Source organism: Macaca fascicularis, chromosome 1, assembly GCF_037993035.2.
Source record: "Macaca fascicularis isolate 582-1 chromosome 1, T2T-MFA8v1.1".
Classification (NCBI taxonomy): Eukaryota; Metazoa; Chordata; class Mammalia; order Primates; family Cercopithecidae; genus Macaca; species Macaca fascicularis.
The window spans coordinates 114452891-114478023 of record NC_088375.1 but is presented as its reverse complement, the minus strand read 5'-3'; the positions used below and the strand labels follow the sequence as shown (position 1 = coordinate 114478023).

The 25133-nt window shown below is 39.0% G+C and overlaps 2 protein-coding genes across 3 annotated transcripts in view; both read right to left on the bottom strand.

The window, feature by feature from the left end:
- Nucleotides 1-25133, bottom strand: part of LOC102127036 (NBPF family member NBPF4) — a 635890-nt gene that overhangs the window by 94133 nt on the left and 516624 nt on the right.
- Nucleotides 1-25133, bottom strand: part of NOTCH2 (notch receptor 2) — a 190372-nt gene that overhangs the window by 11095 nt on the left and 154144 nt on the right. For both annotated transcript variants that reach the window (XM_005542140.4, XM_005542139.5), the window contains exons 18-26: nt 18784-19012; nt 17813-18014; nt 15114-15267; nt 14539-14723; nt 12761-12893; nt 6056-6292; nt 3585-3697; nt 2381-2886; nt 692-1039 (exon numbers count right to left, since the gene is read on the bottom strand). In XM_005542140.4, the coding sequence (XP_005542197.2) occupies nt 692-1039; nt 2381-2886; nt 3585-3697; nt 6056-6292; nt 12761-12893; nt 14539-14723; nt 15114-15267; nt 17813-18014; nt 18784-19012 (2107 nt within the window). The remainder of the gene's footprint in view (nt 1-691; nt 1040-2380; nt 2887-3584; nt 3698-6055; nt 6293-12760; nt 12894-14538; nt 14724-15113; nt 15268-17812; nt 18015-18783; nt 19013-25133) is intronic.

The window sequence follows — 25133 nt, the reverse complement described above, 5'->3', positions numbered from 1 at the left end:
ATTGTCCCTTGAGATCTTAAACACTAATTCCCACATAGAGGATGTCCCACCTTCCTTAGTCTAGCTGACCAAAGCCTTCTGGCTGAGGCAATGCATGACAAAGTGAGAAGCTGTTTTCCTCCTGAAGGTTTCAGTGGTCTTCTTCCATTCTTTCCTACCTACTCAGTGGTACTTAGTGCTACTCTAAAAATACATCCCTGTGCATTTTTAGTCCTTATTTTCCTTTGTCTGTGCATTGGTATCTCAGCTAGTTGGAGGGTTGAAAGTTTGAGAATATACCAACAAAGAGTGAGGTGTGAATGACAGAGCAAGTGAAGATCATTACCTGTGTCAAAGAGACGTATATTCTAAAGAAGGGCCTTGACAATAAGGCAATGATTAATGTACAAAGGAATGTCACTAATAAAGGGATTTGAGGCAACTCTGGCAAAAGGTTATGGATTCTGGCATCCGAGAAGGCTTTCCAGGCATCCTGCCTTCTGTGTACCCCAGTCCACTTTTCAGGAGCCCAAGATCAAGGCACATCTTTACATTTAAACATAAGTACTGGGGTAATGGGTTTATCTTAAGTGGTGGGCCATTCTATTTGTCTGATATTTGCATTTCTATAGGTTGAGTTATGACATGTGCTACATATCAAAGTGCTAGGCTTCATAAAATTAGCCTTGAAGTTCAGAAACTAAACACTTACCCAGCCACCTCCTGCTCTTGTTCACCAGGAATGGACCTGCGTGTCATCCTCTGTTTCTTCATGGCAGCTGACTTCTCACCATAATAGGGGTACACCATGAGCTCCCCCTGGGAGTCCCGCTTAATGCGCAGGTTGGTGTGGAGCAGGGTCCCCAGTGCCCGCAAGAAGCTGCGAGCATCCTGGAGCAGCTGTTCAGGTGGCATCAATACCACAATAACCAGGGTACCCTCTGCCAGGTTCTCAGGCTGGTCAGCAGCACAGTCCAGCCCATCCCAACCACACTCCTCACTGTTGCACCCCTGGTCACAGTGGTTGTCTTTGAAGTGGTCTGCACAGTATTTGTCATACCTAGGTAAGGGGAAGCAGAGAACAGGAGAAAGGGGCTCAGATTAGACTGGAGCTCTATTTGCTTTTTCATTTGGAACTAACTGTGGATTTTCCTACCCATTTTCTGTGGCCCACACCCAGGACCCAAATGCCCCACAAAACCTTCTTTGCATCTCCTATCCCTGATGTCATAGAGTATGTATAGTCTACGCCACTCATCCTTGTTGTGTACTTCCTAAATGAAGAACATTGTACTCACTACGCTGCAGGAGCTTAGGGACTCCCAGGCAGTTTACAATCCTGTTAAGTCAGGTTTTCAAACAAAGCTGCATATCTGAAACAAAAGTCAGCCTGGTTCATGCTTCCTCTACTTTGTATCCATTGTCCCCAATAAGGTAACAACCGGCTTTAGGAAGTGAAAGATGCCTCTAGAAACTTGATAAATGACCCTGAACCATTGAGAGTTGCCATAGAGAACCATATTAACATGACCCATTTCTTTCCCTTTCAAGAGCGAATCCCAGCTACAGAAGGTAAAGGGGGATGGGTATGTCCTTGTAGCACACCAGACCTTACTTGTACAGGCTCTTTCAATATTTGCAAAAGGAATTAGAACCCCCAAACCTAAATGATGTACAAACTATTTCATCTACACTCTCCTCTCCTCATACCCTACCCCTTGATATTTATACTACTTGGTACAACTTTTCATGCTATCTCAATCAAAAGATTAGGAGTCAATGAAACAACTTGCTCTGGCAAGTTCTTTAACCCTTGGGCCTAAGTTCTCTCACCTATGAAAGAATGTTAATAATACCTATGCCTCATGGGTTGTTGAGAATTAACTTGGATTAAATTAGATGGAATGGCTAATTAATAGGAAAGTTCCTAAGTAAACCATACAGCATCCTACAACTATAACAATTAAGACCAGGAGGGTTCACAGGCCTAATCTAATTCATGCTTCCTGATAAACCTGGGTGGGGAAAAACAGTCTTAGGGAAAGGAATGGGGTGAAGAGAGAGATACAGACCTTTCCATCCATCCTGCAGGCAGGTTATGTGAGAGGCTGCTTGAAGTGGGAAACACCACTTCCAAAAGTTATATCCCCCAGGAGGTCACGAAGGCAGCAGGTGAGAAGGCAGAGATAGGCAGAGAGAGAGGGTCATTATGCAATGAGCATTCCTGGCCCTTTGTCAGCAAGGGAGAGCACAGGGTAGTGTGCGATGGGACAAGGCTGGCACCATCTGAAAAGCAGAGGCAGCTTAGGCTGAAGCACTGGAGTGGTTAGGAGCAAGAACGAGAAACTGAAGTGTGTTAGTGACAGTCCCCTTCAGCTTCTGGAAAACGTGAAGCCCTTACTTGCATGTCTTGCTGTTCCCCTGGCATTCAAAGTTGTCAAACAGGCACTCGGCCGTGTTGCACAGCTCATCACACTGGTTGTTGATATAATCCCAGCAGGGAAGTGGGGAGGAGCAGTTGGCCCAGGGGTTCTCCATGGTGAGAGAACAGTCACCCCCATCCCACTGGCAGGCATGGCTGTTGCAGGCCTCATCACAGACGCCATCACGAGCTTTGTCGGCACAATATTGGCTCAAACAGGTGGCAGGAGGGGTGCTGGGGGGTGCCGTGTAGAGTTCACAGCGGCTACCCCAGAATGGTGGGGCACACTGGCAGGAGTAATAAGGAGGCTGGCGCTGAGGGTGGCAGCTGCCCCCGTGCTGGCAGGGGCTACTGGCACAGCCTGACTCGCAGTCCCGGGGGTTGGGGCAAAAGCAGCGGGGTCCAGAAGCGGTGTGCACACACTGCTCTCCTTTCCTACATTTCACTTGTCCACAGCTGCTCTGGCACCTTGCCCCGGAAAATCCCTGTGGAAATCAGTGAGGAAATAAAAATGGCATTGGTAGGAAAACAGTCATATTGGAAGTTTTGGGTTTCTAGAAAACCTCCACATCTCACTACTCCCTTCTGTACTTCCTGTTCAGCCCAAGCCAAGGTTACTAGACAGGTTTCCTTTTGGTATCTCCCGAGGCATAGGGATCTCTTGTTTTGGGAAGGTTTCAGCCTCTGGCAGTGATAAAAGAATGGGTATAGCAAAGAGCTAAAATTAAGCTTCCCTCTACTTTAAGAGACAACTTGCTTTCAAATGGTTCCTGCTAAAGAATGCAAGCAGAGCAGCATTTCCACCAACTCTGGCCCAACCTGGGCAGTGAGATTACCCTCCAGCATGGGGCCAAGAAGCCACATACATCAGCCCTATTTTCAAGGGGGCATTCCACCACTTTTTATGGTTTTCCCTTAGTTTTTCTTAAGACTGACAGTCATGGATTGGAAAGCTCACTGTTTCTGGGAGTATCTAAACAGCTTTTATTTACTTTTGTTTTTGTTTTGTTTTGTCGCTTGTAAACAGCTTTAAATGGAAGAACCCAAGTACTTTCTTGTGAAAGAGCAGAACTGAGAAATCTTCCCATTTGGAAGACTGATTAAACCAGGTTTAATCTCAGTTCTGTCACAGATTGTATGGAAGAGACAATGCCCCTTCTTAGATGAGCAACAGGGCACTTACCGGGGGACAACGGCAAATGAAACCATCAGGCATGTTACTGGCCACAGCACAAGTCCCTCCATTCAGGCAGGGCATCTGGGGACACACATCGACGAAGGTTTCACAGTGCCGGCCTCAGAAAATAAAAAATAAAAAAAGCTTTAAAAGGCAGAAGTAGTCACTACAAGTTACTGAACAAACTTTGCTGGGATGGGAACTAGCCATAGGTGGAGCAAGTGTGAGAGAGTTCAGTTCTAAGCCTGTGGTAATCTGAGCATAGGAAGAAAACACTCACTGTATCTCAGCATGATTGGCCTGTCACTGGCTCAGGCCAGTCCCTTACTCTGTCTTGCCTCCACAATAAGTACCAACTCACACGACAGTATGGGTGAGAAAAGTGACTTAAATCCCACCAAAAAAAGAGAAATCACACTTCAGCTTTTTGAAGTCACTTTAGCTTTCATAAATTGCAGGAAACAGTTGAAAAACTATTCATTGCATTTTGTTAATGTCATCTACTTCATAGGAGAGGCTATACCAGGCCAATATATTTAAAAGGTGATTTGCAGCATAGAGAATTTTCATCTGTGATACCTCATTTTAATCACTTTTTGGCCTTTCTGTAACCTAACTCAATTCCTTAAAATGCAGCTTGATTTTCCTAGAGTTAGTTTCCTCTAGGAATAGTTCCAAAACAGAAGGTCCCTAGGGGCCACTGCTCCAAGATAAAGAACGAGGCAACTGGAACCACAGAGGAGACGCAGGGCACAGCTGGGACTCCTGGTCAATAGCAGGAGATAGGCCCCACCTGGCCTGTGGTCACTCGGGAAAGAAGAGGTAGCTTTAAAAATGAAACAAAAATATAATGTTTTTGGCCAATGAGATCAAGCAGCAAGAGGTATAAATGTTTGTCTCTTCAAATCACAGCAGCAGCCACTAACCAAGAGCAACCACCACATGGACACAGCTTGGTGGACCACCAGTCCCTTGCTGTTTATCTCTGCAACAGCATCCCACAATAATTGTGCTCAATGTATTCAACAGATTTTTTTTTTTTTCATTCACAAATGTGGAAAACACACAAACACTACTTCCTGGCTGTGGGACACTACTTCAAAGTGGTCTCCATTCCTTCCTTCTCCTGCTTCCCCCTTACTTTGCAAATGCTTGTCAGTGTTTCCAGAGAAAAAAGCCTCAGGGGCAATGAAAGAAACGGGAGCCAGTTTTGCTTCGTTGGCTTTCCAGCTGCAGTATGGCCAATACGAGGCTGTAGACAGACTGTTCATACTCATTCTGTTCCACATTGCCTCAATAGCTATTATGTTCACAACGGACTATTTCTTTTTGGATGTTAGTGTATCCAGGGAGCTTCCATATTGCAGAATCCCTATTCTTTATAAAATTCTAAGATGGTAAGGTAGCATATCTTTAAAGTTGGAAGGAAAGATGGCTGAAGATGGGCTCAGGATATAGCAGAGTTCAGCTTGATGAATTGTTTGTAAATAGACTATTAAAGCCTATTTTCTGAATCCCAAGGAATCTGATCACACCCTCCGTATGAGAAATACAACTACAGACCCCAGGAAATGCATGATAATTTTCAAATCTGAGTATCCTGCCACATCTGGATACAAACAACTATTTTAGTTCCCAACAGTCACCATGCTGCCCTCTCCAGAAGCAACTAGTAAGTTCTTGTGACAAGACCCCTATTCTGAGGCAGGGCTTGGTCATCTTCATGCCCTGTGACGAAAGAAAGAAGCTTGGGAACAGAGTAGGAACATGGCCAAGCCTTTACTGAGCAGGGCATTACTTGTGACCACTGCAACTTTTCATTTCATACCCATATCAACGATCCTTGGTTAAAGACACTTGAATTTGGACCTGCTCCCTTTAAGTATCTAAGCAGGGTCCTAAGCTTCTCTGAGTCCTAGGAGTGGAATGATCACGGTGGCAGGAACTACCCTGTAATTCAAGCCTCACATGTCAAAGGAGGCAGGGCGAAGAAACCAGAGTTAGACGTAAGGTTCCTTAAAACAAAATGTTATTTTGTTCAGATGAAAAGAGTTCTGTGAATGAATGGTGGTGATAGAACAACAATGTCAATGTACTAAACAATGCCACTGAACTGTACACTGTACACTTTAAAATGACTCAGTTAGTAAATTTTAGGGTTTGGATATTTTGCCACTATTAAAAAATGTTATTTTGTTCAACTACTTTCAATATACACTGTAAAAAATATTCCTGTCATAGCATGATATAATCAATGCACAACAAAAGAATCTCTCAGGAAAAATTAAAGGTAGACACTGATTGTAACATCCATAGAGTACAGACCAAGAAAAAACTGGCTTTTAAAAATTAAGCTACTGTTGTTTTTCTTATATAAGAAAAGCTTCACTTGGGTCTGGGACAAGTCACAGGGCCCAATTTGTTCACTAAAACCATCTTCCAAGGCAGAGTGGCCAGGAGGCTAGAGAGCTTCTCACCAGTAAAGGCACTACGGCAAACACACAGGTAGTCATTGGTGAGCTGTATGCAGTCCAGGCTGCCCTCAGAGCTGCAGGGGTTGGAGAGGCACTCATTGATGTCTCCCTCACATCGCTCCCCAGCAAAGCCAGGCAAGCAGCGACAACTGTAGCCTCCAATCCTATCCACGCACTGACCACCATTAAGGCAATGTGGACCCCTGGCACAGTCATCAATGTTTTCTTCACAGAGTAGGCCTGGAGGAAAGAGAAGAGGCACAGAATTATGAAAATCCTTTTAACCTGCTTTCCAGCAAGGGATAACCACACTTGTTGGCATTTTCACAATGAATCAGAGTATACTCTTCAACTGGTAGTGGGACCTTGTAGTTGGGCAGGGCAAAGCACATGCTTTATTCATGACAGCTGTCATCCTTCTGGTGAGTTGTACAAGTAAAGGAATGAACACACTAGAGCTCCACATGTACTCTCCCACACAATCCAGTGAAGTAGCACCCTATAGTGTAGGTCCTATTATTTGTCCCATCTCAAAGACAAGGAAACTGGAGCTCAAGAGAGGCTCAGTAATTTTTCCAAAGTATAATCTAAAATATAAAAACAGTCCAAAAAAGAACATAACAATAAATACAGTCATGCAACTGTATAATGACATTTTAGTCAATGCAGGCAGCATACACAACAGTGGTCCCATTATGAAGCTGAAGCTGATAAATTCCTGTTGCCTAGTAACATCATAGCCTTGTAATGTCATAGCACAATTACTTTTTAAATAAATTCAGTGTAGCTTAGGTGTACAGTATTTACAAAGTCTACAGTAGTCTACAGTAATGTCCTAGGCCTTCACATTCACTTACCATTCACTGACTCACCCAGAGCAATTTCCAGTCTTGCAAGCTCCTTTCACGGTAAATGCCCTATACAGGTATACTATTTTTTATCTTTTATATTGTATTTTTACTGTACCTTTTAAGTTTTCTACGGTACCTCTTCTTAAATATGTTCAGATACATAAATACTTTCCATCGTGTTATAATTGCCTACAATATTCAGTTCAGTAAAACAAGGTGCAGGTTTGGAGCCTAGGTGTGTAGTAAGCTATACTCTCTCTGTTTGTGTAATTACACTCCATGATGATTGTACAACAATGAAATTGCCTAAGGGCGTATTTCTCAGAACATATCCCCACTGTTAAGTGACCCATGACTATACATAGGTTATGTAAATACATTGGTAACAATTGGAACTGAATTTTGAATGAAATACATTTTTAAGTTTTATAATCACTGGCTTTTTTCTGTAATAGTGTGTAAATGCACCAATGCTTTTTATTTAACAAAAATAGAGGATAAATTTCCTGCTGAGAGTTCAAAAGTTATTCCATTTAAAATAGGACTCATTTAATGTACTATAGCTATAAATGAGCCATCTAGTATGAATATCTGCATACAGTGTCTTAGAAAGAAACAAAAGAAATCAATGACTATTCTAGAAATTATTCTATGATTAATTCAAAAAGGTACAAAAGAGGCCGGGCGCAGTGGCTCACGCCTGTAATCCCAGCACTTTGGGAGGCTGAGGCAGGCGGGTCACTTGAGGGCAGGAGTTCGAGACCAATCTGCCCAACATGGTGAAACCCCATCTCTACGAAATACACAAAAATTAGCTGGGTGTGGTGGCACATGCCTGTAATCTCAGCTACTCGGGAGGCTGATGCAGGAGAATCACTTGAACCCGGGAGATGAAGGTTGCAGTGAGCCGAGGTCACGCCACTGTGCTCCAGCCTGGGCAACAGAGCGAGACTCTGTCTCAAAAAATAATCATAATCATAATAAAAATAAAAACAGGTACAAAAGAAAACAGTTCTGTATTCCTGCCACTTGCATTGTAGCATACACTAACAAAAGCAAGATTATTTTTTTAAAAATGTAAAATAAGGCCCAATTTTCAATAGCAATTACCAAATTACCAAAGATAAAATACCTAGGAACAATCTTAACAAGAAATGTGTTACACTTATATGAAGACAACTTTAATACTGTCCTAACAGACACAAAAGAGACTTGAATAAATGGAAAGACATACCAGGATTTGGTTAGCAAGATTCCTCATCATGAAATTGTCAGTTTTCTCTATACTGATTCATAAATTTAATGAGACTCCAATAAAAATTACCAACAGGAATTTATTAAGACAAGCTGATTATAAAATTATGTGAAAAATAAACTGTAACTATAACCAGAAAAACTATGAAGAAGAAGATCCTTAATTGGAACAGAAAGTTATTGGTGAATTAATAGAATAACAGAGAAAATAAAGTCCAGAAGAATACCAAAAATACACATGGGAATTTAGAATCTGGCAAAGGTACCATCTCAAATCATTATATAAAAAACAAAATATTCAATAAATTGTGTATTAACAAATGAGTAGCCATATGGAAAAAGTACTTGAAGAAAATATAGGAGAATTTCTTTACAACCTTCAAGTGTATAAGATGTTGCTAACTACAACTCAAAATCCAGAAGCCATTTTAAAAATGATAAATTCAACTTGATTAAAAAGTAAAAAAGTGTGCACTAAATATCACTATAAAGAAAATCAAAAGATAAAAAAAACAACATACTGGGAAAATATTTGTTTTTTTAATATCATAGACAGCCAATTTCCACAAAAAATTAAATCAACAACTTAATGGGGGAAAAAAGACATACATATATATAAAAATATATATATAAACAGAAACTGCAAGAAAAGGAAAAGAAAATGATTCTTAAATGAAAATATATTCTCCACCTTAACAAAAAGCCAGTATGCTGATATACTGAAATTACTGATTAAAATTATAAATGTATGTATTACTCAATCCAGCGATTCTATTTCTGAAAATTTATTTTACCAATATGCTTATATGCCTGCAAGATAACTGAAATATCTATCATGATGACACTGGTTAAGTAAAATATGGCATGCCTGTAAAAGGGAATTCTGTAGCTATAAAAAATATTGAGGGCCGGGCGCGGTGGCTCACGCCTGTAATCCCAGCACTTTGGGAGGCCGAGGCGGGTGGATCACAAGGTCAGGAGATCGAGACCACGGTGAAACCCCGTCTCTACTAAAAATACAAAAAATTAGCCGGGCGCGGTTGTGGGCGCCTGTAGTCCCAGCTACTCGGGAGGCTGAGGCCGGAGAATGGCGTGAACCCGGGAGGCGGAGCTTGCAGTGAGCCGAGATCGCGCCACTGCACTCCAGCCTGGGCGACAGAGCGAGACTCCGTCTCAAAAAAAAAAAAAAAAAAAAAATATTGAGGAAGTTCGGGCCAGGCGTGGTGGCTCATGCCTGTCATCCCAGCACTTTGGGAGGCTGAGGTGGATGGATTGCTTGAGGCCAGGAGTTCGAGACCAGCCTGACCAACATGGAGAAACCCTGTCTCTACTAAAAATACAAAATCAGCTGGGCGTAGTGGCACATGCCTGTAATCCCAGCTACTCGGGGGGCTGAGGCAGGAGAATCACTTGAACCCAGGAGGCGGAGGATGTGGTGAGCTGAGATCGTACCATTGCACTCCAGCCTGGGCAACAAAAGCAAAACTCCATCTCAAAAAAAAAAAAAAATATATATATATATAAAAAATATATATTCCTACACACATCATAATCAAACTATCAAAAGATAAAGAATCTTAGAGGCATCAATATATATATAATATATATAATATATATAGAGAGAAGTATATATAGAGGAGAGAGAAGTTCTATATTTTGATATGAAAATATCTCCAATTAAATAAAAAAAAATCAAGTGCAAAAAATGTGTCTAATGTTCTATCTTCAGAGTAAAAAGTAAAGGAAATAAAATATTGCATTTGGCTTCTCTCTACATAAAGAAAATTTTGAAGGATACAGTTTTTGAAAAATTCTAGAAAGAAACACAAACAACTAAAAGTGGTGATTACGTGTTTGTGGGAGAGGGAAAATTTGCCCACCAGAAGACAGATGGGAATGAGAAGTATTTTCACTGTATACTTTTCTACGTGTGAATACATTTTTGGTCTATATGCATATATGCATATCTCACCTTATACATAGAGTAAACTGAAAACAAAAAAGTAAAAACAAACAAAATCCAGTATATGCTCCCTATCTCAAAGAATATTTGATATTTAGGGATTGCTAGTAAAATGAACATAAATGTGTATTTCCCCATCAGAATGGAACCACCAGAAATAAACAGATCTATCAAATGAGAGAGAACTCAACCTCAGCCTGAAGCAAAGTAATAGGAAGAGGCAGAACTGTTACAGTTAGCCCTCGACCTGGGAAACTGGAGGGACATGTAGGCAAAGATCCAAGGCTTAGAAATACGGTGACACATTGTGATGACTCTCACAATGGGGTTACGGGACTTTAGAGTTTCCTGGAATGTTTACCAATGGCCAGAGAAGTAAGTCAGGATGAAAAAAAAAATACTGTTCCACATACCTAAACAAGCACACATAGTAAAATAATCCAAGGAACTGTAAAGTAGGATAAAGTCAAAGAAATTCATACCTACACATATCATAATCAAACTATCAAAAGATAAAGAAAGAATCTTAAAGGCATCAAGAGAGAAGCAATGTATCACATATAAGGGAACTTCAACAAGATTAACAGCATATTTCTCATTAAAAACCATGGATATCAGAAATCAGTTGGATGACATATTCAAAATGCTGAAAGAAAAAGACTGTCATGATAATATCGAAACTAGTATTCTAAGCCATCTTTACCACAGGATTAGAAGAGACAAAAATTTTGTTTCCTCCTGAAATGATCCATTCTAGGACTGGACATGTCTTATTAATTAAAAGTTCATGGTATGGCAGTGATTTTAGAGTTTGATGAATACTCATGTATTCTCCTATATTTCCCAGCCTCCCTTGAAGTCATGGAGGCCATTTAATAATTCTGGTCAATATACTGTGAGGGACAGTGATGTGTGTTGCTTCCAGACTGAGCTAGTGAAAGCTGCTGTATGACCCTTCAAGTCTGTCTCTCTTCCCTGTACTGTGGAGGCCTTGGAGGCCAGATGTTTCAAACTACATATCTGAAACACAGAGAAAGGTAGCCCAACACATATTCGACTTTATCTGAGTGACAAAATCAGTGTTATATTAAGCTCTGAGATTTGAGGTTTAATTAGCTGCTATAGCTTGAAGTTTGACTCCTCCAAACCACATGTTAAAATGTGATCTCCAATGTTGGACATAGGGCCTAATGGGAGGTATCTGGGTCCCTGGAGCAGACCCCTCATGAATGTCTCAAGGTGCTATCCTTGAGACAATGACAGCATTCTCGCTCTATTAGTTCCCATGAGAGCTGGTTGTTAAAAAGAGCCTGGGATCTCCCTCCCCTCTCACTTGCTTCATCTCTTGCCATGTGATCTCTACACATATTGGCTCCTCTTCACTTTTCACCATGAGTGGAAACAGCCTGACGCTCACACCAGAGGCAGATGCTGGCACCATGCTTCCTGTACAGCCTATAGAACTGTGAGCCAAATATACCTCTTTCGAAAAATAAATTACTTAGTCTCAGGTATTCTTTTATAGCAACATAAATGAACTACGATAATAGCTATCACCAGAATCATAGCTTGTCCTAACCAGTACAATTTCTCAAAGGAACAAACTAACAATGAATTGGAATTAATTTCTACTCAACCATTGATTTCTAGAATAAAGAACAATTCTCCTTTTTGCAGGACCATTCTTCAAATACTTAAAGACCGTTTCTCCTTAGTTTTCTTCTTCCCATTAACCTCATTCCTCAATAACGAGCCTACTAGTAGGGTACTCTCCTATTTTAATTTAGTCAAACTCTGATATCTGGGAAGGCAAATTATCAAACTTTACTGACACAAAGCTCTAAGGCAATACAAATACTTCTCTGGCACTCTGTTCTCTTTAACACTAACGAGAATGAATTTGTCACCAGTGTGGATGGCCTTTAACATTTTTTTCACAGGCTTCTCAGAGTAGGCCCCATCATAACTACATCTCTTCTGATAAACAATACTCAAAACTCTTTCCAAGGGATGGTTCAAAAGCAGTGTCAATGTTTGCAGCAGAATCATGGCCCTACCACTTAGTTGAAAAGCAGTGGCAATGCCCACAGAAGAATGATGGCCCCATCACTCACAGTCCATGGCTGCATCTCTCATCAGGCCTTACTGCAATTCCTAAGGTAGAACCTTGCACCATCAGTATCCTCCCCTGAGGTGATGAAAATAGGCAGATATTTTCATTTCATTCATTCCCCCACCTTATAGAGGTAAGACTTGGCTAATTTAAAAAATACATAAGCAGGTAAATGTAAATTGTTTATTTTAGAGGTCATTAGTTGCTTTTCTGTGAAGCAACAAGAAATCTTACTGACCAAGCTAATTTTGTTATGTTATGTTAATATTGTATCAGTTCCATATTCTGTGTTTCATGGAATATCAAGATGCCAAACAACCGGATAAAACTGAGAACATAAATCACAACATCAGAGTTAGCAAGAGATGGGAGAATAAAATGGCTTGAATTACTAGGATGCAGAACTAAATGCTTGGAATGAAGCTAGTCTTACTATCTTTGATTTTATAAAATCCCCTGAACACTAAGAATGGTTTTATAACTTAGACAATGCCCTCGATAGAAAATGGATAAGGATGATTTCATACCCCGAGTGCCTGGTGGGCAGGAGCACTTGAAATGGTTCACAAGGTCAATACAGGTGCCTCCATTCTGGCAGGGCTGATTCTGGCACTCATCCACTTCATACTCACAGTTGACACCCTGATAGCCTGGGACACACTGCCATGAGGAAACAAAAAGGACAAGAAATACTGGACCATTACTGGAAACAGACCATGAGAGCAAGTGAGATCTGGAACATTTCTGTGACTCTCTCCCACCTCCCCACTTAGCTTTTGTATGTCTTCTCTGGAGCCATCACACTCTCTGCTAATCATTCTACGCAGGGACAGAAAACCCGCAGCTTACTGGCATTTACCTATTCCTCCTCCAGTTGAAAAAGGCACTTTAAAGGGAAGGCAAAGACTGAATACAATGAAGGATATTTCAGATTTGACTTGTGTGCAAACCTTTTGTTCCTCCCAGGTACAGGTTTCCTCATCTTTAAAATACACATTCCTCTGTATGTGATGAGGACCCTATGACTCAGTCAAAAGGCATACGTGGATGGTAGCACAGACATGCAATTATTGATCTCCAGGTTTAGGAAACTGCATGTATGTGTGAGAAAATGGTTGAGATACGGCTGGGGGTAAAGGGAGGTGGGTCTGGCTGGCTGTGGTGGCTATAGGGGTTGGAAGAATTTCAGGGCTGACCAAGAAAAAGGATATGGCTGTGAGGTGGCTTTATTTGGACACTTGGACAGGTTTGCATGTGGGAGAAGTCTCATATAGCATGAGACCTTCCAGAGGGGTAGGTGGGTAAGAGGAAGACAGCAAGTAAACTCTGGGAAAGAAGGATCAGAGAAGGAGTCTAGGTGATGTCACTCAGCAGCCAGTGGCAGGAATCTCTGGGTCAGAGAGCTCTAAAGGCCAGCATCAGTCTGGGGTCTGTATGGCCCCAGGGTTTATTTTGTCCTACTTATACTATGGCTAGCAGATTTTGGCTGCTGTTTTGCAGGCTATGCAAAGCAGGCAAGCTCTAAATAGTTAAAAATCTGCTTATTTGAGCGCTATGTTTAAAACAACTGGATGTGTCAAAATTTGGGTTTGGTACTGGCAGGCCTTTCAGCTAATGAGTCCCAGCCTGCTGTGAAGAAATAAACAACCCAGGGGCCAAAATACAGAAGCTATCATTGGCTCATTCATATAACAATAGAGAAGCAAAGCTTTTCTCAGTGTTGCTTGGTGGTTTGAATTGGTATCAAATTAATGTCTCAGACATTTTGCTAATATCTTGCTTGCTCTAACCATTATCAGCCCAGACATTAAAATAGTGACATGTCCCTTGAAGACACATACTTCCTCCAATATGTACATGTAACATTTAGCATGATGCTATGGGGAACAGGATGAGCAACATTTTTTTTGAGAGAAAATTGCTAGTTGACTGATTAATGACTACATACAAAGGTGACAGGGGCCAAAGGAATACTCCACAAAGCAGTTTTTCCTATCTCAGCTGCTATTCAGGGAAGTGCGGACTGTTATGTTGGGTGAGCCTGTAAAAGGTACTCTGGTAGTGACTCTTGGCTCCGAATCCTAAAAGCAAGCCTAAGGAGCTGGGATGGTTCCATACTAGGGACATGTTAACTTACTGCACAGAGAAGCTGAAAGAAACAGTGGTAAACACTATGATGGGGATTGGTAAAAATCTATAAACTATAAATATAAGATACAAGCAGCTAAATTCAATATATCAGTGCTCAAAACAGTTGTATGATCTCCTGGGAGGTCCATGACCTCTGCTTGTTCAGTGTCCTCACCTCGCATCTGTATCCACCAATGAAGTCACTGCACGTTGCCCCGTGCTGGCAGGGGTTGGACGCACACTCATCGAGCTGTTCCTCACAGTAGCTCCCAGTATAGCCCAGGGGGCACTGACAGTAATGTGTGTTGCCAGCATTGATGCAGACACCTGAGTGCTGGCACAAGTGTTCAACAAGCACACCTGGGAAACCCAGTGAGGAAGAAATGTCACAGAAGAACATGTGACACATGGGGTTCAAATCAACCAATGAGCAAGTAAACCTAAACTGGCTGACACATCAAATCTTATTCTTAGCCAGTTCTTCACAGACCTCAGTACCAGATGTATATTAAAAATAAACCCTGAAAGTGGAATATACCTTAGTTTCATTTCAAATACATTTCTTCCTGGAATCTCTGAACCTATTCCTCTACCCTTACATCTTCTATCTTGAGCCCTTTCCCCAGAGCCCTGCCCACCCACTACTATCTGCCCTTCCCTCTTATCTGACAAAAAATAATACCTGCTCTAAATGCCACTGGTCAGTCAATATTTCAGTGAATGACCTGAGTCCAAGGGAGCAAAGCTTACCTCTCCTGGAGGCTGCTATGTCACAAGAGACATTGGGCACGTCACAATAAGCACCAGCCCATCCAGATGGACATCGGCACCGGGACTCTGCTTTATCCTGAATGCAAGTACCTTTGTTTTTACATGGAGACCGACTGCAGAGGTTCACCAGGGTCTGAAACAGAGGCAGGGGTGTACATACATCAAAATACAAATACTAGAAATGAAGAAAAAGAAGTTCTATTGTGTTACAAGAAATCAAAGAAAAGCACACTGATTAAAAAGAAAAGGAGCCTTCATCTAGTAAAAGAGCCCTTAAACTAGATTCAGTGTTCTGAGGTACATCTAACCATTTTTACGTACCGTAAGTCTTCACTTAATGTCATCATTAGGTTCCTGGAAACTGCGACTTTAAGGACAACAATATATAATGAAACCAATTTTACCACAGTCTAATTGATATAAAAAAGAGTTAAGTTCCTATACTTATTTCTGGTTAAAAAAGTCACTAAACTTCAAATTAACACCCACTTCTAATATTAAACATTAAAATAAGCTATACATTCATTTAAGAAATATTAATAAAAACAAGTAAAATAATTATTTATCCAATTTTTGGTGAATCTGCGAGTAACGGTAGTCCTAGTGGTGGCAGGTCAAGTCAAGGAATAAATGTTTGCAAAGCAAAACTGTCAGCACCTCTTACCACCACACAGTTCAGAAAGCAACACTAACCAATATGGCAGGCTTGCTGGGTGGTTTTGTACCACATCGTTTATTGTTGTGCACCTGGTACGATTATCATAGGCTTTATGAGTTTTCATTTTACAATAATTGGCATATTCATTCATTTATTTTCTTTCTTTTTTTTTTCTTTTGAAATGGAGTCTCACTCTGTCGCCCAGGCTGGAGTGCAATGGTGCAATCTTGGCTCACTGCAAGCTCCGCCTCCTGGGTTTATGCCATTCTCCTGCCTCAGCCTCCCGAGTAGCCGGGACTACAGGCGCCCACCACCACACCTGGCTAATTTTTTGTATTTTTAGTAGAGACGGGGTTTCACCGTGTTAGCCAGGATGGTCTCGATCTCCTGACCTCATGATCCACCACCTCAGCCTCCCAAAGTGCTGGGATTACAGGCGTGAGCCACCGTGCCTGGCCCCATTCATTTATTTTCTAACCCATTTATTCCAGTTCAGGTTCATGAGTGGCCAGAGCCTATTCTGGCACAATGGGACAATGTAGACATGTCCACTTCACCCAACATACATGGCTTTGAGTTGTGGGAAGAAACGAGTCCCTGGAGAAAACCCACACAGACATGGGGAGAACATGCAAACCCCACACAGACAGCAGCTCTGGCCAAAAACAGATTTTTTCCACCACTCAATGTTATAACAAAATGACGCCGAAGGAAACAAAGTTATTTGAGGGCCTGCTGCAGTCTAATTCCTCTTAGGTCTTCTATTTAAAAAGTTATTACCAAAAAAGTTTAAAAATTCAAGGAAGCCCAACAGGTTAAGCTATTCCCAATGCTCTAGACATGATTTGCCTACATGTATGGCCACCCCGCAGTGCTAGAAAGAAAGAGTTAAAGCTGTCAGACAGGTTCACACTTTCTGTGCTAATCCTGTGTGAGAAATCCACATGGGTCTTGACCAAATCTATCTTTGGTGAATATGGGTAAAAGGACTTAATGCCTGTTAATAAGCCTAAAACCGTTTAAGAGCTTATTTCTAAGGAAGGCAATCTGAGGCAAAGAGTGCACAAGGACTGGCACTTTTCATCTGAATTCACACATGGAGTGGCTTGGCCCCTTGAGGAGAGGAAGGCCAAATTCACAATATAGACTGTTTGCTGGAAGAAGGGAGGAGTGCTTCGTCAGCACTTCCAATTGACGCTATGAGAACAAATAGGAGCCCAACCAAAAATGCTCTCGGGATCCATGGAATCTGCAACAAGCCGCTTAATTCTGTGGAGGTGGGTGCTCCCTTGTCTAATATAGCCTAAGCCTTACTTAAGTGCGCCCTGTAAGTCAAGTTTGGCCATTTGTTCCTATGTTCTTTGGAGTTATTTTTCTATCACTATTAAAGAGGTAGAATAACATAAAATTAAATACAGTGCTGTTTGGTATGCAGCTTTGGAAAAGTTACTTTGCCCCTCTGGGGCTCAGTTTTGCCTTCCATGAAATCAAAGGTTAGATTAGTTGCCTATAAGGGCTCTTTCCATCCTAAAATTTTATGGAAGTGTGTATTTACATATTTGAACTTAAAAGATATGTAAATCGTTTGGTTTTGAGAATGTTACCACATTGTAAGATATAACAATTATCATTATTACCCCCTTAGATGTTGCATCTGACCTTTAAAAGGGTATTTTGATTATTCTCTATTTTCTTCAGTTCTTTCTGTGCTTCCAATGTAAAACAAAACAAAACAAACAAACAAAAAAAAAAACAAACTGTGTTTATTTCCCACATGTATTTTTCTGCAGTTCGTGGTTAGCCTCTTTTCAAGATCTTACGTTTGTGAATCTATATCATATTGCCAGCACCATTTTGGAATCTGCAAGTTATTAAGAAGTTACCTAGATTATCTCAGGCACATCCCTGAGATCCACAATAGTCTCTTTTAGAAGGAACTTATTCAGACTAGAAAGTGAACAGGTATAATATTCAGCTGCTCTAGGGGAGCAGTTTGGTGAATGGGAAGGAAGTCAATTACCTGACAGTTTTTCCCAGTGTAGCCCAGGGGGCAGCTACAGTGGTAGGTACCCAGGCCATCAACACACGTTCCCTCATTCAGGCATGGATGAGAGCTGCATTCATTGATCTCATGGAGGCAGAAGAGTCCAGTGAAACCCACAGGGCACAAGCAAGAGAAGGAGTTAATCCCATCAACACATGTGCCACCATTGAAACAAGAGCTAAGAAGCAAACAGAGAGAGCAACATCAGCTATGCATCTGGTGCCTGTGACTTACTACTAGAAAGTAAGATTTCTGGAATCTAAGATGTTACAGAGGCAAATACCTCTGAGCAACCCATATCCCGTAAACTTTCTTACAAGCTAGATTGGGTGCCAGAAGCTCTGAGGTGCCCACTTCCTTTCTATAATCAAAGGCTCAGAAGTATTTAGAAGACTGAGCTTAGTATAGATACCTAGAGAAAGTGAAGTTTTCTAGGTTTTACCCAGTTCTTCTGTAGTTTTCCCATGTACCTCATTTCATTTTATCTCTAAGTCAATTTATTTGAAAAATCCTCTTCACTATAGATTATTTATAAAAGACAAATAGAACAAATATGTTCATGATATTATAAAAAGAAATGAAACAAAACTCCCAGAAATTTCTTAAAGACTGGTAACAATTCCAATCTCTGCAGAGAAAATGGAATTTTCGGATTTTTGAAATGAACAAGAGACCAAGGGAAGAACAGAACAGAATTATAGCTCTTTCTGTTCTCTAAGCAAGAAATAATAAACCATCCCTATAAACTTTGCAACCTCTGACCTTTAACTTTCTAACTACATATGTTTTTCAGGAACCAGTAACTGGGCAATAGGAGATGACTGTGGACTGGGATCCATGGGGACACCTCATCCCTGCTCCACAATTCTAGCACTGTGCTCTGAAGTTTCCTTCCCATTCTCCCTTTCTCTTGTAAGATGCTGATGCCCGAGTGATTGGTTGCTCACCTCTCAGTGCACTCATCGATGTTGTTCTCACAATGGACTCCAACAAATCCTGCCTGGCACTTGCAAGTGTAACTGTTGACGTAGTCAGAGCAGGTCCCTCCATTCTTACAGGGTTCACTTAGACACTCATTCATGTCTGTCTGGCACTTATCCCCAGTGAAACCCGGAAGGCAGAGGCAGGAGAAAGTATTCACTCCATCCACACAGGAACCTCCATTCTGGCAAGGATCTAAGCCATTACATAAGAATTAGAGCTCTGAAGAGTAGCATCAATTTAATCTTAGATTCATAAAAGTGAATGACCTGAACTAAGTCACGCCGAGGGCAGCATAATTCTGACTTTTTCATTGAATTCTGCCAACTCCCCCATTTATGAAAATCAATTCAGTAATACTTGCTTGAAGTTTTTAACCTGTTTGTTAATTGGAATAAACTTCATCTATATCACCACCAACAGTTTTGTAAAACCAATAGTCATAAAACTTGCATTGGTCCCTCACACATTTGCAAATCAAATATGTGCCCCAATACACAGAATATCAATCAATATTTTCAAAAGGTATATGTGATTGTGCAGTGTGTGGGGGAGGACAAAATACACATATTCATGTTTTTCCAGGCATATTAACTATATAAATTAATCTTCTCTCTCCCTTTCACTTCTGTCTCCTCTCTCTCTCTTTTTCTCTCTTTCAGATTTCAGTAGCCTTATGAAACAAAGTTTAAATAAAAATTGGAACACTTTATACTCATAGTAAGGAACCAACAAATTTTAAGCGACAGTCATGCCACGGCACTCTACAATCATATGGCATACAAATCAGAACAAGAAAAACAAGCTGTAGCTATGGCTCTTAAGGAACTTAAAAATATAATTGCAAAGATGGGTTATACATGTAAAATGAAAACTAAATACTAAACTAATGGGTAATGTGACCCTTATTTTATTAGAGAAACATTTAATATACCTCATTTATCTCTTGAACTAATTCCCTTATAAGACTCATCTGCAGTCTCTATTAAAAGCAATTGTAAAAATTGTTTCAGTTAAGAAAAAATTGTTTCTTAACCACAGTACACAGTTACTATAATTTCCATAGCATCTTTCAGGAAACTCACCATCCATAATTTACTGAATTATTTTAAACTCATTGTAAATACTGTTGGTTCCACTTCATATAGAAAAATTTAAAAATACTCAGTATTTTGAATGACATGTTACTCAATGTGAGAAAGAAATACAAAGAGCTTGATCTCACTCCCTAAAGTTCTCCATCAATTGTGCCTTGGATACATACTTTTTTACCATTTGTAATACATCATTAAAATTATTTGTCCATATGTCTGTTTTTTTTTTTTTTTTTTAAAGATGAAGTCTCACTCTGTTGCCTGGGCTGGAGGTGCTGTAGCAATCTTGGCTCACTGCAACCTCCACCTCCTGGGTTCATGAGATTCTCGTGTGTCAGCCTCCCGAGTAGCTGGGATTACAGATGTCCGCCACCACGCCTGGCTACTTTTTGTATTTCAGTTTCACCATGTTGGCCAGGCTGGTCTCAAACTGTATCTATATGTCTTTCTTCCCTAATAGACTATGAGCTTCATGAAAATAGAAACTAAAACTTATTTATCTTATCACTGCCAGCACCTAGCATGGTGGCCTCCCTATGATAATCTGAAGTTATATATCCTATAAATTAAGGTGCCATTATTAATGCATTGTGATAATCTCATTTGAAGTTTAATGACTTAATCATTACACAAGTAACTTAGGATTGGTCAGTACCTACGTAATAAAACTATTAAGGCTAGGGGAACAACCACCAGAAAGACGTAGGCAGTATAATCCCTATAGTTTTCATTGGGCTGCGAATAGCTCATGTTCATTCAATAACAATGAAAAAAACCATGTGGCAGTGAGTAGAGTCCCGAGGGACCCCTGTCTTAGTAGTGAGCCATATTAGCCCTCGACTAAAGACTATTTTGGAACCAATTAACAAACTTGAAGTAAGACTCTGAAGGATTGGACTATGTCCAAATAATTGAATATTTGAATAAAGTTCAAAAATGTTTTTTTAAAAAAGATTTTTAAGAAAATTCAGCATGGAACAATGTAAAATGGATGTCTAGCATCCAACAAAAAATTACCAGGCAGGCAAAGAAGCAGGAAATACAACTCAAAATGAGTAGAAAAAATTTGAACAGAAACATACTCAGGAGTTTCTTGTATGGTAGAAAAGTAGGTAAGGACAATAAAATATGGTCAATTATTATCAACTATAAAACGATGATACTCAATATGTTCAAGAAGGAAATAAAAGGATGAACATGACAAAGAGGGAGATAACATTAAAAGAAAGACTTGAACTAAACTTCTACCTATAAAAACATAATATCTGAGGGAAAAATATACTAAATGAGATTAACAGTAAACAAGAAACTATAGAGGAAACAATTAGTGAACTTGGAAGTATAACAAGATATCTTCAAATAATAAAATAATCCAAAATAAAACACTAAGTGGAAGAAACACTGAAAAATAAATGAATCAACCTTGCAGTCTAATAAATGCATAATGAACATTATAAAGGGGAGAGGCAAAAACTTTTGAAAAAAAAAAGGTTAAATATTTTCCAAATAATGGTTAAGTATTTTCCAGACCTGGACCCCTAACCAAAAATACAAGTAAACTCCAAACAGAAGAAACATAAAGAACACTACACTAACAGGCATTATAATCAAGTTGGTAAAAATCAGTGGAAAGAGGATATCTTAAAAGCAGCCACAGGAGAGATAATTATATATGAAGGAACAGATAAAAGAATTGTGGAATAACAGCAGATTTCTCCTCAGAAATAATGCAAGGTAGAAGATAATAGGATAGCTTTAAAGTGCTGAAAGAGTAAGTCAATTTAGAATTCTCTTCCCTGTGAAAATATCTTTGAAAACTAAAGCAAAATAAAAACCTTTCTGACACACAAAAACAGAAAGACTTCATCACCAGGAGACAAAGATTACACAAAATATTCAAGGGATTTTTTCAGACAGAAGGAAAATGATACCTGATGGAAACACAAATCTACATAAAAGAATAAAAACCAACAAGACTTGAAAATATGTGGGTAACTTAAAGACTTTTACATTATTTTTCAAATTTCTTGAAAAAATAATTTACCTTTTAATTATATATTTGGTGGGTTTAACGAGATATACATTTTAAAACAATAATACAAGAGAGGCCAGGAGGAATGCAAATGTGAGTGTACAGCTCTTCTCCTCTATATGAAGTTGCATGATTGAAGGTACATTATAACAAGTTAAAGTTGCACACCAGTAATCCCTACAATAACTACTAAAAAATATATAACGAATACAGTAGTGAATATAGATAAATTTTTGAAATTTATGTATGTAGATAACATATAATCATAAAAATATGCAATGATTTCAAAAGATGTCAGAAAAAGAGGAAAATGGAAACAATAAACAGAAAGAACAAAGATAAAGCAAACAGCAAGATGGCATATTTTGAAGCCAGCCATATAAAAAACTACATTAAATTTAAACAGTCTAAATACCTGAATTAAAAGATGGATATTGTCATATTGGAGAAAAAAGACAAGACCCAACATATGCTCTCTACAAGAAACCCATTTTAGAGAAATAGGTCAGAAGTAAAAGGATTTTTAAAAACACACTCTAATGATAAAATAAAGCTAGAGTAGCTATATCAATATCAGGCAAAGTAGACTTCAGAGAGAGAAATATGACAAGAGTTTAAAAAGACCATTTCAAAATGATAAATGGGTCAATTCCTCAAAAGGACATAAGAACCCTAAATATTTATAAGCACTTAATATTAGAGTTTCAAAATTCATTAAGCCAAAACAAATAGAATTACTAGAGAAACAGATGAATATACAATGATAATAGAAGATTTCAATACTCTTGAATAAGAAATAAACAGAAAGCCTACTTACTATACTCTATGAATAATAAGTAGACAGAAAGTCATAGAGGACATAAAAGACCTGAATAACACTATTATCCAATTTGAATTAATAACATTTATAGAACACTCTATGAAAAAATCTGCAAAACAGACATTCTTTCCTCTCAAAGAAGAGACAAATTACCAATAATAGAAACATGAGAAGGAAATCGTCACAGATCTTGCAGACTATTAAAGCTCAGTAAGGAAATGTTACGAAACAAATTGATGTTATGTCAACAAATTTGACAAAACAGATGAACTGGAGGAATTCTTTGAAAGACAGATATTACCAAAGTTCAATTAAAAACAGATAGCCCATAAGGCAATATATGTATTAGGAAAACCAAACTTGTAGTTAAAAACTTTCCCAGAAAGAAGGTTCCATGTCTAGATATTTGGAAGAAAAGACACCAGTTCTACATAAATTCTCCCAGAAAATAGAAAGAAACACTTCCTGATATGTTCTATGAGGACAGCATTGCCCTCCTATCACAACCAGACAATGATAGTACAAGAAACCCTGGAGAACAATATCCTTCATGAACACAGATATAGAAATCCTTAACAACATTTTGGCAAATCAAATCCAATAATACATAAAAGGAATAATACATAATGCCCAAATGGAATATAGCCAATAAATTTAAGATTAGTTTAACATTTGCAAAATATTAAATAATAAAGTTGATGACAATTTACTTATATTAAAAGACCAAAAAATAATTTCACCATGTCAACAGACGTAGAGAAATCAACTGCACACCAAAAAATAAACATTCATTCATTATAAAAATACAAAAAGACCTCTTAACAAACCAGAAGTACAAGGTCTCTCAATTTGATAAAGAGCCTTTATGAAAACCTATAGGTAACATCTTACTTAATGGTAAAAGACTACATACTTTTCCCCCAGGATCAAAAACAAGGTAAGGCTGGCTTCTCTCACCACTTCTATTCTGCATTTATTGAAGATCTTAGTACGATATCACACAATATGTAAAAATTAACTCAAAATAGATCATAGGCCAAAATATAAGAGCTAAAATTATATGACTTTTAGAAGAAACCACAGTAGATAAACCTCGAGTTTGGATTAGGTGAAGATTTGTTAAACAAGAAATATGAAGCATGAACTATAAAGAAAAAACATGCATACACTGAATTTCATCAATGTTAACATCTTCATCTTCAAAAGAAATCAAAAGAGAAGCTATAAATTGGAGGGAAGTCGTTGGGAAGCAAATACCTGTCAAAGAATTCTTATCTAAAAATATAAAGAACTCTTTCAACTCAAGAAGACAAACCACCCAATTATTTCAAATGGGCAAAAGATTTAAATAGACATTTCACCAACGAAGATACGCAGATGGGCAAAAAGCACATGAAATGATGCTTAACATCATTGGCAAAGATAATAACACCAATTAATATCACAATGAAATACCACTACACACCAACTAGAAGAGCTAAATTTAAATGACTGATATCACCAAGAGTTTGTGAGCATATGGTTCAAATAGAACTTTCATACAATTCTGGTGAGAATGAAAATAGTATAACCACCTTGGAAAATATTTTGGCAATTTCTTAAAAAGTGAAACACACACTTAGCACATGATTCACCAATTCTACTCCTAGGTATTTACTCAAGAGAACTAAAATCATATGTCCACCCAAAGACTCATTCATAGCAACTTCATTTGTAATATCCCCAAATTGGAAAACACCCAAATGGCCATCAACCAGTGAACTGTAATATGTCCATACAATGGAATACCGTGCAACAATAAACTAGAATGTACTACTGGTATAAACAACATGGATGGATCTCAAATACTATGTTCATTAAAACAACTCAGAACTTCTCCTGACTTATGCTTATCTGATTGCATTTATATGGAATGATAAAAACTGCCAACTAATAATCTATAGTGACAGAAGGTAAACCTGTGGCTCCACAGGCAATAAAGAGAGAGAGAAGGTTAAATTGCAATGGGATGAAGATAATTTTAGGGTGATAAATATGTTTATTATTTTGGGTGATAGTTTCAGTTACCATATGTCAAAATGTGTCAAATTGTACACTAAAAATATCTGCAGTTTAATGTATATTAATTATACCTCAATAAATCTGTTTTTAAAAAAACACTATCATAGCATTGTCCTCACATTTTCAATGTTCACAAATTAAAGGGAATACTTAAAATATATTCTACTGCCTCAACTCCAAGACACTAGCTTCCAAAGAAAGAGTTAAAACACTACTGTTAAATATGCTGGATAAATGACCGGTATGCCCAATGTCAGGCATGAGTGGTGGCAGCCTCCACTGCGCTCTCCTCTGCTCCCTGTGTGCTTT